This window comes from Mandrillus leucophaeus, unplaced genomic scaffold, assembly GCF_000951045.1.
Source record: "Mandrillus leucophaeus isolate KB7577 unplaced genomic scaffold, Mleu.le_1.0 Scaffold67, whole genome shotgun sequence".
Taxonomy (NCBI): Eukaryota; Metazoa; Chordata; class Mammalia; order Primates; family Cercopithecidae; genus Mandrillus; species Mandrillus leucophaeus.
Window position 1 is genome coordinate 4,548,249 of NW_012107252.1, and position 17,427 is coordinate 4,565,675.

The following is a 17,427-nucleotide window of genomic DNA, read 5'->3' on the forward strand; positions in this document are numbered from 1 at the left end:
GTAGCTGGGACTACAGGTACCCGCCACCGCGCCCGGGTAATTTTTTGTATTTTTAGTAGAGACGGGGTTTCACCGTGGTCTCGATCTCCTGACCTTGTGATCCGCCCGCCTCGGCCTCCCAAAGTGCTGGGATTACAGGTGTGAGCCACCGTGCCCGGCCGAAGCTATGATATTTTTTAAAAAGTTACCAAGGGAATATAGAGAAGGAAGAATAGAAAGTCAAGTCCAAGTACTGGAAATTGCCCTGTGTCTTAAAGGTCTGGCTGGGAGTGATACAGAAGATCAGACTCGGGGAAGCAACAAAAGTGAGGCTGATAAGTATTTGGAGAGCCAGGCTACTGCCATGCAACAGAAGCCAAGCAAAGAGATTTTCTCTCAACAAAGGTTTCCACCTTTATGGTAACATCTGGAACAGAATGCTTGGTGTCAATAGCAAAGCACAATGCTGTGGAAAAAACAAAAGTGAGTTCAGTGTTACTCTGGGTGGCCCTTGTAGAGCTAAGTCTTCTACCAGTTGGACTTAGCAAGAGCCATGCAATGATTGATGGCAAGGGTTCATAAACACTGTTGCCACAGGGCAAGATGGAAGGACGAAGCACTTCTCTGAACGATGGGAACTTACCTAGCTCATCCCAGAGCTGCCTGCACTTGTCTGTCATGTTTGTTCCTTGCTGCCTCCAGAGCGTGAGTCGTGGGTCAGCCATAAACTGCTCAGTTATTAGTGTCAGCATCCTTGCTCCATTGGAATCTCTCATCCGCAGCATTTCTCGAACCTGACACATAAGAAGTGGCAAGGGATTGGTGATTGTGCATCACAAAAAAGTAGGAGGAGAAGGAAGTGGGGGAGGGGGAAGTGAAGATGAAGTATCTGAGTACACCATATCCAAAAGAGCCAGAAAGAAGGCCTCTTGTTCTGTAAGCAAGATCTCTGCATGTACCAAGAAAGCCTGATGTTCACAATGAGATACCATTTCACACCCACTAGGATGGCTAGAATTAAAAAGTCAGATAACAAGTGTTGGACAGGATGCAAAGAAATTGACACATCATACACTGTTGGTAGGAACGTAAAATGATACAGCCACCTTGGAAAACAGACTGGCAGTTCCTCAAATGATTAAGCATAGAGTTACTATATGACCCATCAATTCCACTCCAAGAAAGAAATGAAAATACATGTCCACATGTCCACATAGAACCTTATACAAGAATGTTTATAGCAGCACTATTCATAATAGCCAAAAGGTGGAAACAACTCAAATGTTCACTAACAGATGAATGGATAAACAAAACGTAGGCTATCCACATTTTGAACAATAAATCCACATTTATTGTTCAGCCGTAAAAAGGAATGAAGTACTGATTCATGCTATGACACCGATGAATCTTAAAAACATTATGCTGAGTGAAGGAAGCCAATCATAAAAGACTACATACTATATGAATGATTCCATTCATATGAAAGTCCAGAATAGGGAAATCTATAGAGACAGAAAGTAGATTAGTGGTTTCTTAGGGCTGGGGGAGGAAGACATAGAGGACAAGGGAGGGATAGGTAAGGGTATGGGTTTCTTTTTGAGGTGATGAAAATGTTCTTAAGTTGATTGTGGTGATGGCTGCATATAACTATGAATATACTAAAAAACACTGAACTGAACTTTAACATTTTAAATAGGTGAATTGTATAGTATATGAATTATATCTCACTGAAGGTATTAAGGGGGAAAAAAAAGAAAAGAAAAACAGCCTGCTGTGAGAGCCCCTAGTTTCAAAATACTAAGTGTCTTTAGGAACAGTGTTGAAACTCTAGTCTTCAAGCTTCATCAGGCAGCACTGAATTAAAAGCAGAGGGAAGATAGTTTCCTTGCTAAAATGCCCCAGCAATACTAACTCATTTACAGAGCAGAGCAGAAGGAACAGGACTACCAGGCTGAAGTGGTAGGACTCCCTGGAGGCAGCCTGCTCAAGTCTGGTCAGCCTCTTCCACTAGATTTCAAGTATTCAGTTCAGCTATGTCAAGTGAGCTAGGTATATTGCATGAAGCCTGAAGTGGTGTGCCCAGTCTAACTTAAGCTTCTTTTGTCAACAATAAAAGAAAAACACCTTTTCATATCTTACCTTGGCAAACATTGAGCTGAGTTGCTTTCCAGAGCCACAGTAACCGCCCTGGGAGAGAAAAAGCTTCACTTGTTCTTTCACCTGTTCTTCATCCAAATGCCAACAGTTTTCATCGTCAATGCTGGCCCCAGCTGTGGGGTCAGGGGCACCTATGAAGAATGGGAACAGTGAAATGAATCCCCAGAGTTCACATGCTACACATTCAGCTGGAGGGGCACTTTGTGAACATATTGAAATAGAGATGGGTCATTCTGCTTTAATACGGGTTTTGTCAACTATATAGTCCTAAACAAAATAAATAAATACATAAAATTAATTTTTCAAAAAGCCTAAATTAAAAGATCTAAAGCTAGTTGCATGTTCACTTAAGTCTCAGTTATAGCTTCATCTAAGATCTACAGATACCACTGTAGCGGAAAAAAGGCCAGAAGAAATATACAATATGTAAATTGTGCATTTTTTCCCCCAGGAGAGTAACATTTTGTTTCTTCTTTTTGCTTTTCTATGAAGTTCAAATATGCCTTAATAGGCACACATTATTTTAAAATACAAATACATTCTCTGAACATGAAAAATTCTTTTTGTTTGTTTGAGACAGGGTCTCACTTTGTCGCCCAGGCTGCTGGAGTGCAGTAGCATGATCATGGTTCACTGCAGCCTCAACCTCCCAGGCTCAATCAATGCTTCCACCTCAGCCTTCCAAGTAGCTGGCACCACAGGACAGGGCCACCACACCCAACTATTTTAAAACATTTTTTGTAGAGACAGGGTTTTGCCATGTTGCCCAGGCTGGTCTCAAATTCTTGGGCTCAAGCAATCCTCCCAACTCAAGTCTCCCAAAGTACTGGGATTACAGGCCAAAAAATTCTGTTTTTTAAAGTTCACTAGAAAACCGTCCCCTAAAGCATAGGTAGACTTGCATACAGGGTGATATGATTTTATAAATTTATACAAAATATATTTTCATAGTGGGCTCACCTTGACAAAACCACTTAAAACATAGTTACAGTTATTTACACATCCCTCTCTCCTAGTAGTCTGTTAACTCCTTACTCACAGTTGAATCCCCAGTTGAATCCAAAGCTGTATCACCTACAGCATAGTGCTGATAATGTGACAAGCACTATGGAAATGTCTGTGAAATGAAAACTGAATCATCTTCTTTCACTCTGTTATAGACAGAGTGCTATAACAATTTTGTTTTTTTTGTTTTTGTTTTTTTTTAAATGTTAACTGACAAATAATTGTGTGTATATATGGGGTACAATGTAATGTTTTAATCTATGTATATATTTTTTTGAGACAGAGTCTCACTCTGTCATCCAGGTTGGAGTGCAGTGGCACGATTTTGGCTCACTGCAACCTCCACCTCCCAGGTTCAAGTGATTTTTGTGCCTCAGCCTCTCAAGTAGCTGGGATTTCAGGCATGTGCCACCACACCTGGATAATTCTTGTATTTCTGGCAGAGATGAGGTTTCGCCATGTTGGCCAGGCTGGTCTCAAACTCCTGGCCTTAAGTGATCTGCCTGCTTTGGCCTCCCAAAGTGCTGGGATTACAGGCGTGAGCCACCGCACCCGGCCTGACCTATGTATACATTATAGGAAGAGTTGATCGAGCCAATTAACATACCCATCACCTCACCAGTTTGTCTTTTTTTTTTTTTTTTGATGTGGTAAGAATGTTAAAAATCTATTTTAGTAATTTTGAAATATACATTATTGGTTGGGTGCAGTGGCTCATGCCTGTAATCCCAGCACTTTGGGAGGCTGAGGCATGTGGATCACTTGAGGCCAGGAGTTTGAGACTAGCCTGGCCAACACGGTGAAACCCGTCTCTACCAAAAGTACAAAAATTAGCTGGGTGTGGTGGCAAATGCCTGTAATTCCAGCCACTTGGGAGACTGAGGCATGGGAATTGCTTTAACCTGGGAGGTGGAGGTTGCAGTGAGCCAAGATCATGCCACTGCATTCCCGCCTGGGCAACAGAGTGAGACCCTGTCTCAAAAAACAAGAAAAACGACAACATTACTATTAACTGTGGTCACCATGTAGTGCAATACATTACTAAAACTTATTCTGTGACAAATTTTTAGATACCTACCTCCAAGTGACAACAGGCCATAAATCAATACTCTATAGGTGTGGTCATGCAATAGGTTACAAATTCATGTCATGTTTAATCAGTTTGCCTTACTCCTTGTCTCCCTATGTCAGAACTCTGCTTACATAAAATTTGGGTCAGCATAACAAAGCTACTCCTCTGCTATGCTTTATTGTAGTACATCTTATTCGCTAGGGAATTAGGAGGGCTCACATTATTCATTCATTCCACAAATACAAATTAACACATATGATCTGCCAGTTTATTGTATCTATTCTATGCTTCTTTTCTTCAAATGTTTTGTTCTATACACAGTTTTTTGTTGTTTGTTCTAGACAGGGTCTCATTCTGTTGCCCAGGCTGGAGTGTAGTAGTGCGATCATGGCTAACTGCATCCTCAACCTCCTGTGCTCAAGTGATCCCACCACCTTAGCTTCCCAAGTAGCTGGGACTAAAGACATGCACCACTATGCCCAACTAATTTATTTTTTAGTTCTTTTGTAGAGATGGGGTCTTGCTATATTGCCCAGGCTGGTCTCGAACTTCTGGGCTCAAGAGACCCTCCAAAGTGTTAGGATTATAGGCATAACCCACCATACCGGGCCAAGTTTTTGAAAAAATAATTTCAACTCTCATTTTAGATTCAGGGGATATATGTACAGGTTTGTTATATGGGTATATTGTGTGATGCTGAGGTTTGGGGTAAAAATGATCCCATCACCCAGGTAGTGAGCATAGTACCCAATAGGTACTTTTTCAGATCTTGTCCCTTCCTTTTCTCTCCTCTCAAGTAGTTCCCAGTGTCTATTGTGCCCATCTTTATGACCATGTGTAACCAATGCTTAGCTTCCACTTATAAGTGAGAACATGTGGCATTTGGCTTCCTGTTTCTGAATTAATTTACTTAGGATAATGGCCTCCAGCTGCATCCACGTTACTGCCGAGGAAATTATTTTGGTCTTTTTTTTTTTTTGGCTGCATTGAATTCCATGATGTATATGTACCACATCTTCTTTATCCAATCCACTGCTGTTGGGCATCTAGGTTGATTCCACATCTTTGCTGTTGTGAACATATGAGTGCCTGTATCTTTTCAGTAGAATGATTTATTCTCCTTTGGGCATATGCCCAGTAATGGGATTGCTGGGTGGCCTAGTAGTTCTGTTTTAAGTGCTTTGAGAACTCTCCAAATAAACACAGTTCTGATCATAATCACTTCCCCGATCAAAAATATTCAGTCATGCCCTATTCTTACTAAATTATGTCCAAATGCCCTAGAATGGCCTTCAAGGTCCTCTATGCTCAGGCCCTATCTTTCATTTTTTGTCTTGTCTTCCCCTACACTTATGATATGCTTCAGCCAGAAACAGTGTTCCCAGAACTCAACCACATTGACTTATGACATACTTTTCCTCCTCCTTCCTCTAACCTGTTCTTTGACCAAAAAACCCAACAGTTCTCACTGTCAATATTATTTCGGTTCCAGAGTCAGGGCTGCAGTGAGAAACAGAAACCATAGGCCGGCGTAGTGGCTCACACCTGTAATCCCAGCACTTTGGGAGGCAGAGGCGGGCAGATCACGAGGTCAGGAGATGGAGATCATCCTGGCTAACGTGGTGAAACCCCGTCTCTACTAAAATACAAAAAATTAGCCGGGGGTGGTGGTGGGCGCATGTAGTCCCAGCTACTCAGAAGGCTGAGGCAGGAGAATGGCGTGAACCCGGAAGGTGGAGCTTGCAGTGAGCCGAGACCGTACCACTGCACTCCAGCCTGGGTGACAGAGCGAGACTCCATCTCAAAAAAAAAAAAAAAAAAAAAGACATCATAAAATTAGTGTATAGAGAGGCTAACACCGCTGAGGTTCATGTACTGCTAGTTTACCTGGCAATAGGAGCTTTCTTTTTTAACCTTCTCACTGAATTAGCCATATACTCCATTGCCACCTGACGACAGTATGCCCATCTTATGCTCATGTGCTCGGCATATAAAGGCAGTAACACTATTTTTTGTATTTGTAGTCTCCTGATATTAATTCACTTACTAATTAACATTCTACATAGTACTTTATTATTACGTTCATTAAATGTTCTTCATAGCACTTTATTATTACTTCTCTTGCACCTTGTTTTACATTAGAATTTTGCAGTTCTCATATATTCCCAACTAAGTTGAAATTTTTAAAAAATAGGGATTCATTTTTCTACTTCATAGTGTCAGGCTCATTACAGCACTGAGTTAATATTTACAGAATGAATAAATACACATCTCACTGACCATCTAGATTTAAGCACCACACAGGCATATATTGTGTCCTATGCTTCTTTTATATCCCAAAAGTGGCAAAGCAAAACAAATGTACTCCTTATCCTTAAATATTTGTAAGTAACAAGAATTTATTCACTTTTTCCTATGCTAGAGGCACTTTTTATACATATACCCATTAGAATGTGTGCTCCTTGAGGGCAAAAGTTTTTGTTTGCTGGTATATTCACAACACATAGAAAAGTGCCTGGCATATAGTAGGTGCTCAATAAATATTTATTGAATAAATTCCAAGGGACGTTCATAACAACTCTATGAGGCCATATTATTCTCCTAATTTTAAAATGAAGCAACTAAAGTTTACACAGGGTAACTTAGATGTAAAGTATATCAGCCAGGATCTATATATTGGTCTCTCTCCAAAGCCTGTCTCTTTACTACAAGGCTATACTTTGGCCTTCGTCTCATACTGCTGTGATTCACCAGTTGGTTTTAGGCCCCCTGAAGCTGTAACTGATGGTGTATCTGAAGATAGCCAAATCCCATCTTTCCTTGGCTTATTCTGCTACACAGAATACGGAATTAGTCAGAATAATGCATTTTTCCCACAGTGAGGATAACTAGAGTTCTCATCAGTACAGTGATTCTCAGATATTAATATACAAAATAATTACTTGGGGTTTATGTGAAAAATGCAGGTTATGGAGTCTAACTCCTAACAATTCTGGTTTTCAGGAGCTCCATAGAGATAAAACTGAGATAAACTAGGTTAATCCAAGAACTGGGTTGTTGAGTACCTTGGAGCTAAGGATTGGGGTTGGAATGAACAGCAATGGTGCTCCAGCAGCAGAGGGCAGAGATGGCTTGAATACCAATTCTGTCCCTCGGATGGTTAAGTTAGGATATGAAAAAGCAGGAACAGGATCTAGTCTTTTAGGGGAGTCGGCCTTAAACAACTGGCTGGAAGTATGGACTGATACCCTCTCCTCTAAGGGTTTGAAGGGGTATGGAAAAAAGTGGAGAACACTTGGCACTCAGGTGATAATAGTGGCAGTAGCTGGGGAAGAAATAAGGCACAGTTTATAAATACCTAGAGTGTATCTAAAGAAAACTGCTGGGATAGGGCTAGGACGAGTCAAAACCTTGAGAGTTACTAACAGTACAACTTCACCTAAAACTTCAAAAGGGTTTGTTTATTTTATAGGAGAGAAAGGAAAGTAAATTGTACAAATGTTTGCTGGTCTACAATGGACCCCAGGAGATGAGAAACTGAGCTGCTAAAATGGGTGACAGCAGCAAAAAAGGAAGTGAGTTAATATTTGGGGCATTGAGGTAACAAACTACAAGGAGTTTGTGTGATTGCTGAGGCAAGCAAAGTCATTTGGGAAGAGAACAAACTGGCAAGAGACCCGATGGAGAATTTTCTAAGACACTTTCATTTTCATTTCTAAGACATTTTCATTTATTCAGCCAATATTTATAGAGAGCCTCATATGTACAGAACCTGTGCCTGTGCCAAATACTGGATATATAACGGTAAACAAAGCAGATACAGAGCTTATAGTTGGGGAGAGAGACCTTAAGCAAATAATCACATGTACATATTTTTGTGTGGAAAGGAAGAAGAGTCAAAGGCTTCTCTGAGAAAGTGACATTTAAGCTGACACTTGAAGAATAAACAGGAGTTAGCCTGGCAGAGAGTGGAAGAAATACTGTGTACTTTTTGTTCAAAAAAAGCATTACTTTGGTAATTAAATACAACTATAATAAGGGAGGGAGGACAGAAACAGGATGGGAAAGGAGGATATTCTCTCAAGGAGAGGGAATATTATGTGAAAATGCAGGCAAAAACCAGATCATGCAAAGTTTTGCATGCCACAGAAATTTGGATTCGATCCTAACAGTAATAGGAGGCCACTGAAGGATTTTAAACAAGAAGTGATATGATAATACCTGCAGTTATAGAAAAGTTACTTTGGATGGTGGTATGAAGAACGGAATAGAGGGGATTAATAGTGGAAATTGAAGATCAGTTAGATGGCTACTATAACAATTTACATGAGAGATTATAGTGGTTTAATAGGGAGAAGTAGAAAATTATGAAATATATTTCAGAGGTAAAATTAACAGATCTTGCAATGTATTGCATGTGGAATACACAAAAGACAAAGGTGTTAGGAGTAACTACAAGGTTTTCATCATGATTCCATGGCTAGATGGTGGTGCTATACGGTGAATACAGGAGGATAAATAAATTTGGGGAAGAAGATCATAAAATCACATTTGGATATGTTGATCTTGGGATGCCTTTATGACATTAAATAGTTGCATATATAGTGTCTAACGCTCAATAGATATGGGCTGAAGAAATACATCTGTGAGGTTGGGCACAGTGGCTCATGCCTGTAATCCTAGCACTTTGGGAGGCCAAGGTGGGTGTGTTGCTTGAGCCCAAGAGCTCAAGACCAGCCTCCGCAACACAGTGAGACCCTGTCTCTACAAAAAATACAAAAATTAGCCAAGCATGGTGGCATGAGCCTGTGGTCCCAGCTACTTGGGAGGCTGACGTGGGAGGATCACCTGAGCCCAGGGAAACTGAGGCTGCAGTGAACTGTGATTGTGCCACTGCATTCCAGCCTAGGTGACAGAGTAATACCCTGCCTCAAAAAAAAAAAAAGAAAAAAAAGAAAGAAATACATTTGTGAGTCATGGAATGCAGATAATATTTGAAGACAAGGATGTAACTGAGATTGCCTACAGGAATCATATAAAATAAGAAGAGGAGAAAATGTAAGATAATTTATAAGAAATGTCAATATTCAAAGGTCAAATAGTACGGTAGAGGACAGCATTAAGGAATAAACAAGGACACAAATCATTTAACTAGATAAACTAGGTGTGGAGTTCACCAACTGGCTTCTTCAGCTGTCTTTCACTAACTCCCAGGCAGCATCTTTTCTAAAAATCCTTTCTTTACTTTAAAAATCAAATTAAATTAAAATGCCCTTATATGTTCACTGGTTAGAACATTTTAGTCTTTCCACAGAAAGAGATGAGTATGAAACCACTCATCTTTAGTAACAGTAAAGTAGGCCTAGTCAATGTAAATAATACTTTAACATTATATTCTGAATTTTTTCCTAAGGACTAATAACAGAAATGATGACAAGTGAAGATAAGATAGAAAGGATGTCTTTCATAAATAATTATGAAACAAACCATTGTGTGGGTTCAGCCTTCACGTAAGCATTGAAGCTTATATAATGAGATCTGTCCTGAGGGTGTTTTTAAGTCTAAGGATCCAATTTTTCCTTCATTCTTTTTTTTTTTTTTTTTTTTTTGAGATGGAGTCTCACTCTGCTGCCCAGGCTGGAGTGCAGTGGTGTGATCTCAGTTCACTGCAACCTCTGCCTCCAGGGTTCAAGCCATTCTCCTGCCTCAGCCTCCCAAATGGCTGGGATTACAGGTGGTGCACACTACCATGCCTGGCTAATTTTTGTATTTTTAGTAGAGACGGGATTTCACCATGTTGGCCAGGCTGGTCTTGAACTCCTGGCCTTAGGTGATCTGTCTACTCCAGCCTCCCAAAGTGCTGGGATTACAGGCGTGAGCCACGGTGTCCGGCCAATAAATAGTAATTTAAAAATTTTAATGTACGGTGAGCCAAAATCATGCCATTGCACTCCAGCCTGGGCAAAGAGAGCAAAGTTCCATCTCAAAAAAAAAAAAAAAAATTAATGTATTCCATTTTGTTGATCTTTTCCTACTAAAAAAAAATTTTCTCTACCTCAAGGACATGAAGGTGTTCTCTTATCTTAGGTTTTACTCTTCTACTTTTCACATTTATATCTGCAATCCATTTGCAACTGATTTTTCTAAGTGTTATCAGGTAGAAATCAAGTTTCCAGTTGAAATTGGAATCTCATTATAGTTCTGATTTGCATTTCTTTGATAATCAGTGATGTTGAGCACCTTTTCATATGCCTGTTTGCCATTTGTATGTCTTCTTTCGGGAAATGTCTGTTCAGACCTTTTGCCCATTTTAAAATAGGATTATTAGATTTTTTCTTATAGAGTTGTTTGAGCTCCTTTTATATTCAAGGATTATTAATCCCTTGTCAGAAGGATAGTTTGAAGGAATTTTCTCCTATTCTGTGGGTTGTTTCTTCACTTTGTTGATTATATCCTTTCGGTACAGAAGCTTTTTAACTTGATGTGATCCCATTTATCCATTTTTGCTTTGGTTGCCTGTGCTTGTGGGTTATTACTCAAGAAATCTTTGCCCAGTCCAGTGTCCTAGAGAGCTTCCCCAATGTTTTCTTGTAGTAGTTTCATAGTTTCAGGTCTTAGATGTAAGTCTTTAATCCATTTTTATCTGATTTTTGTATATGGTTAGAGATGGGGGTCAAGTTTCATTTCTTCTGCATATGGATATCCAGTTTCCCAGCATCCATTTATTGAAAAAACTGTCTTTTCCTCAGTGTATGTTCTTCGCATCTTTGTAACAAATGAGTTCAGTGTAGGTGTGTGGATTTGTTTCTGGGTTTTCTATTCTGTTCCATTGGTCTATGTGTCTATTTTATGACAGTACCATGCTATTTTAGTTACTATAGCTCTGTAGTAAAATGTTAAGTCAAGTAATATGATAACTCCAGTTTTGTTCTTTTTGCTTAGGATAGCTTTGGTAATTCCAGGTCTTTGTGGTTTCATATAACAAAAAACAATTTTAGAATTGTTTTGTCTATTTCTGTTAATAATGTCATTGGTATTTTGATAGGGATTACATTGAATCTGTAGATTAAGTAGTATGAGTATTTTAACAATATTGATTCTTCCAATTCATGAACATGGAATATCTTTCCATTTTTTGGTGTCTTCTTCGATTTCTTTTATCAGTGTTTTATAGTTTTCATTATAGAGAACTTTCACTTCTTTGGTTAACTCCTAGGCATTTATTTGTGGCTACTGTAAATGGGATTACTTTTCAAATTTATTTTTTAGATGGTTCACTGTTTGCATATACAATTGCTACTGATTTTTTTTTTTTTTTTTTAGGTGGAGTCTCACTGTTGTCGCCCTGGCTGGAGTTGCAGTGGCACGATCTTAGCTCACTGCAACCTCTGCCTCCTGGGTTCAAGCAATTTCCCTGCTTCAGCCACCTGAGTAGCTGAGATTACAGGTGCCCACCACCACGCCTGGGTAATTTTTGTATTTTTAGTAGGGGTAGAGTTTCACCATGTTGGCCAGGCTTGTCTCAAACTCCTGACCTTACGTGATCCACCTGCCTTGGCCTCCCAAAGTGATGGGATAACAGACGTGAGCCACCGCGCCCGGCCTGCTGATTTTTTGTATGTTGATTTTGTATCCTGCAATTTTACTGAATTTATTCATCAATTCTAATAGTTTCTTGGTGGAGTCTTTAGGTTTTTCCAAATATAAGATCATATCATCTGCAAACGAGGATAATTTGACTTCTTCCTTTCCAATTTAAATGCCCCTTATTTCCTTCTCTTGTTTGCTTGCTCTAGCTAGGACCTCCAGCATTATGTTGAATAACAGTGGTAACATGGGGCATCCTTGTCACGTTCCAGATCTTAGAGAAAAGGTTTTCAGTTTTTCCCCATTCAGTATATTAGCTGTGGGTCTGCCATATACGTCTTTTATTACGTTGAGGTATGTTCCTTCTATACCCATTTTAAAAGTGTTTTTATCATGAAGACATGTTAGATTTTATCAAGTGCTTTTTCAGCATCAATTGAAATGATCATACGGTTTTTATCCTTTATTCTGCTGATATGATGTATCACATTGATTGACTTCCATATATTGAAACATCCTTGCATCCCAGGGATAAATCCCACTTGATCATGATGAATGATCTTTTTAATGTATTTTGAATTCAGTTTGCTAGTATTTTGTTGAGGATTTTTTGCATCAATATTCATCAGAGATATTGGCATGTAGTTTTATTTTTTTGATATGTCTTTGTCTGGTTTTGGTATCAGGGTAATACTTGCCTTGTAGAATGAGTTTGGAAGTATTTCTTCCTCCTCTATTTTCAGAATAGTTGGAGTAAGATTGGTATTAATCCGTCTTTAAATGTTTGGTAGAATTCAGCTGGGTCTCAGGCTTTTCATTACTGGGTGACTTTTTATTACGGCTTTGATCTTGTTACTTTATTTGGTCTGTTCAAGTTTTGGATTTTTTCATGGTTCAGTCTTGATAGGTTATATGCATCTTGAAATTTGTCCATTGCTTTTAGATTTTCTGATTTATTGGCATATAGTTGTTCACAGTAACCACTAATGATCCTTTGAATTTCTGTGTTATCAGCTGTAATGTCTCCTTTTTCACCTCTGATTTTATTTATTTGGGTCATCCCTCTTTTTTTCTTAGTCTGGCTAAAGGTTTGTCAATTTTGTTTAACTTTTCAAAAAACCAACCTTTTGTTTTATTGATTTTTTGTATTGTTTTCTTCATTTCAATTTATTTCTGCTCTGATCTTTATTATTTCTTTTTTCTATCAATATTAATTTTGGGTTTGGCTTGCTCTTGCTTTTCTACTTCTTTAAGATACATCATTAGATTGTTTATTTGAAGTTTTTCTTCTTTTTGATCTAGGTACTTATAGCTATACATTTCCCTCTTAGTACTGGTTTTGCTGTATCCCATAGATTTTAGCATATTGTGTTTCCATTATCACTGGTTTTAAGAAATTTTTCAATTTCCTCTTAATTTCTTTATTGACCCACTGGTCATTCAGAAGCATATTGTTTAATTTCCATGTATTTGTATAGTTTCCAAAATTCCTCTTGTTATTAATTTCTAGTTTTATTCCATTGTGGTCAGAGAAGATGCTTATTTCAGTTGTTTGTTTGTTTGTTTACTGTTTTAAGACTTGTTTTGTAACCTAACATGTGGTTTATCTCTGAGAATAATCCATGTGCTGAGGAAAATAATGTGTATTCTGCAGTTGCTGGCTGAAATGTTCTGTAAATATCTGTTAGTTGCATTTGGTCTATAGTGCAGATTAAATCCAATGTTTCTTTGTTGATTTTCTGTCTGGAAGATGTGTCCAATGCTAATAGTGGGATGTTGAAGTCTCCAGCTATTACTATACTGAAGTCTATCTCTCTATTTAGCTGTAATAGTGTTTGCTCTATATATTTGGGTGCTCCAGTGTTGGGTGTATATATATTTACAATTACTATATACTCTTACTGAACTAACCCCTTTATCATTATATTGTCACCTTCTTATAGTTTTTGTCTTGAAATCTATTTTGTCTGACAAAAGTATAGCTACTCCTGCTCCTTTTTGTTTTCATTGACATGAAATACCTTTTTCAATCCCTTTTCGGTCTATGTTTGTCTTTATAAGTGAAGTGTGTTTCTTGTAGGTAACAGATCATTGGGTCTAATTTTTTTTTAATCCATGCAGCCACTTTATGTCTTTTTATTGGAGAGCTTAGTCTATTTACATTCAGTGTTGTTATTGATAAGTAAGGACTTAGTCCTGCCATTTTGTTATTTGTTTTCTGGTTGTTTTGTGGTCTTCTCTTCCTTCTTTCCTTCCTGTTTTCCTTTAGTGAAGGTGATTTTCTCTGGTGATATGATTTAGTTTCTTACTTTTAACTTTTTGTGTATTTGTTGTATTGTTTTTGGCTTGAAGTTACCACGAAGCTTGCAAATACTATCTTATAACCCATTATTTTAAACTGATAAAAAACTTACACCACTTGAATAAGCAAACAAGCCAAAAGAAACCTAATAAAAACTCTACAACTTACCTTTGTCCCCCTGCTTTTTAACTTTTTGTTGTTTCTACTTGTATCTTATTATGCTATGTCTTGAAAGTTGTAGTTATTATTTGTGATTGGTTCATAGTTTAGTCTTTCTACTTAAGAGTAGTTTACACATCACAGTTAAAGCATTATAATATTTTGTGTTCTTCTGTCTACTTACTATCACCAGTGAGTTCTGTACCTTCATATGATTTTTTTTCTTGTTCACTAACATCCTTTTTGTACTGATAGAAGTACTCCCTTTTAGCATTTCTTGTAGGCCAGTTCTGGTGTTGATGAAATCCCTGTTTTTGTTTGTCTGGGAAAGTCTTTATTTCTCCTTCACGTTTGAAGGATATTTTTGCCAAACATACTATTTTAGGATAAAAGTTTTTTTTCCTTCACTTTAAACATGTCATGCCACTCTCTCCTGGCCCGTAAAGTTTCCACTGAAAAGTCTGCTGCCAGACTCCATCGTATGTTACTTTTTAATTTTCTCTTGCTGCTTTTAGGATCCTTTCTTTATCCTTGACCTTTGGGAGTTTGATTATTAAATGTCTTGAACTAGTCTTCTTTGGGTTAAATATGCTTGGTATTCTATAACCTACTTGTACTTGGATACTGATATATCTTCCTCTAGGTCTGGGAAGTTCTCTGATATAATCCCTTTGAATAAATTCTCTATCCCCAATCTCTTTCTCTATGTCCTCTTTAAGGCCAATAACTCTTAGATTTGCCCCTTGAAGCTATATTCTGGATCTTGCAGGTATGTATCACTCATTTTATTCTTTTTTTCTTTTATCTATCTCCTCAGACTGTGAATTTTCAAATAGCCTGTCTTCAAGCTCACTAATTCCTTCTTCTGCTTGATGAATTCTGCTATTAAAGACTCTGATGCATTCTTCTGTATGCTAATTGCATTTTTCAGCTCCAGAATTTCTGCTTCTTTTGAATTATTTCAATCTCTTTGTTAAATTTATCTGAGAGAAGTCTAAATTCCTTCTTTGTGTTATCTTGAATTTCTTTGAGTTTCCTCAAAACAGCTATTTTGAATTCTTTCTGAAAGGTTACACATCTCTGTTTCTCCAGGATTGGTTTCTGGTACCTTTAGTTCATTTGATGAGGTCATGTTTTCCTGGATGATGTTGATGCTTGTAGATGTTTGTCAGTGTCCAGGCATTGAAGAGTTAGGTATTTGGTGTAGTCTTCTCAGCCTGGGCTTGTTTGTACCTGTCCTTCTTGGGAAGGCTTTCCAGATATGTGAAAGGAATTGGGTATTGTGATCTAAGCTGTATCTGCTTTAGTGGTCACCCCAATCCCAGTAATGCTGTGGTTCTTGCAGACCCATAGAGGTACCTCCTTGGTGGTCTAGAACAAGATCCAGAAGAATTCTCTGGGAAACCAGGCAGAGACTCTTGTTCTCTTCCCTTAGTTTCTTCCAAACAAATGGGATCTTTCTCTGTTCTGAGCTACCTGGAAGTGGTGTGACGTAAGTACCCTTGTGGTCACTACCACTAGGACTGTGCTTGGTCAAATCTGAAGCCAGCACCAAATTAGGTCTCACCTAAGGTTTGCTGTAACCACTCCCTGGCTATTATCTGTGTTCACTCAAGGCCCTGAGGCTCCACAATCAGCAGGTGGCAAAGCCAGCCTGGCCTGTGTCCTTCTCTTCAGGATGGTGGGTTCCTCCAGACTCTGGGTGTGTCCAGAGGTGCCATCCCGGAGCCAGGGACCAGAGTAAAAAAACCTTAGATGTTCACCTGCTGTTCCATTGTACTGTGGCTGAACTGGCACTCAAACCACAAAACATAGTCCTTCCTGTCAGGCCTCTGAGCCCAAGCTAAGCCATCGTATCCCCTGTGACCTGCATGTATGTAAGTCTAGATGGCCCAAAGCAAGTGAAGAATCACAAAAGAAGTGAAAATGGCCAGTTCCTGCCTTAACTGATGACATTCCACCACAAAAGAAGTGAAAATGGCTGGTCCCTGCCTTAACTGATGATATTACCTTGTGAAATTCCTTCTCTTGGCTCATCCTGGCTCAAAAGCTCCCCAACTGAGCACCTGGTGACCCCCACCCCTGTCAGCCAGAGAACAATCCCCTTTAATTGTAATTTTCCACTACCTACCCAAATCTTATCAAACGGCCCCACACCTATCTCCCTTCGCTGACTCTCTTTTCGGACTCAGCCTGCCTGCACCCAGGTGAAATAAGCAGCCTTGTTGCTCACACAAAGCCTGTTTGGTGGTCTCTTCACACGGACGCATGTGACAATTGGTGCTGAAGATCCAGGACAAGAAGACTCCTTTGGGAGACCAGTCCCCTGTCCTCGCCCTCACTCCGTGAGGAGATCCACCTACAACCTTGGGTCCTCAGACCAACTAGCCCAAGGAACATCTCACCAATTTCTTTTTCTTTTTTTGGCGGCGGGGCGGGGATGGAGTTTCGCTCTTTTTGCCCAGGTTGGAGTGCAATGGCACGACCTCAGCTCACTGCAAGCTCCACCTCCCAGGTTCAAGCGATTCTCCTATCTCAGCCTCCCAAGTAGCTGGGATTACAGGCACCTGCCACCACGCCAGGCTAATTTTTTTGTATTTTTAGTAGAGACGGGGTTTCACCATGTTGGCCAGGATGGTCTCGATCTCTTGCTCATGATCTGCCTGCCTTGGCCTCCCAAAGTGCTGGGATTACAGGCGTGAGCCACCGCATCTAGCCAACATCTCACCAATTTCAAATCAGGTAAGCAGTCTTTTCACTCTCTTCTCCAGCCTCTTTTGCTACCCTTCAATCTCCATTTCTTGCTACCCTTCAATCTCCCCTTCTTGCTACCCTTCAATCTCCCCATCCTTCCAATTCCAGTTCTTTTTCCTCTCTAGTAGAGACAAAGGAGACACATTTTATCTGTGGACCTAAAACTCCGGTGCCAGTCACGGACTCAGGAAGACAGCCTTCCCTTGGTGTCTGACCACCGCAGGGATGCCTGCCTTGGTCATTCACCCACATTCCCTTGGTGGCAAGTCAACTGCGGGGACACCTGCTTTGGCTGGTCACCCACACTGCAGCCCTGGGCTGCTCACCCACCCCCTTCTCCGTGTCTCCACCTTTCTCTTTAAACTTACCTCCTTCACTATGGGCAACCTTCCACCCTCCATTCCCCCTTCTT

The 17,427-nt window shown here is 39.5% G+C and overlaps 1 protein-coding gene across 1 annotated transcript in view; it reads right to left on the reverse strand.

The window, feature by feature from the left end:
• The window catches only part of ZSWIM5 (zinc finger, SWIM-type containing 5), a 205,627-nt gene that overhangs the window by 41,283 nt on the left and 146,917 nt on the right, over positions 1–17,427 (reverse strand). The window contains exons 3-4 of the mRNA XM_012001869.1: positions 2,119–2,267; positions 623–773 (exon numbers count right to left, since the gene is read on the reverse strand). Of these exons, the coding sequence (XP_011857259.1) occupies positions 623–773; positions 2,119–2,267 (300 nt within the window). The remainder of the gene's footprint in view (positions 1–622; positions 774–2,118; positions 2,268–17,427) is intronic.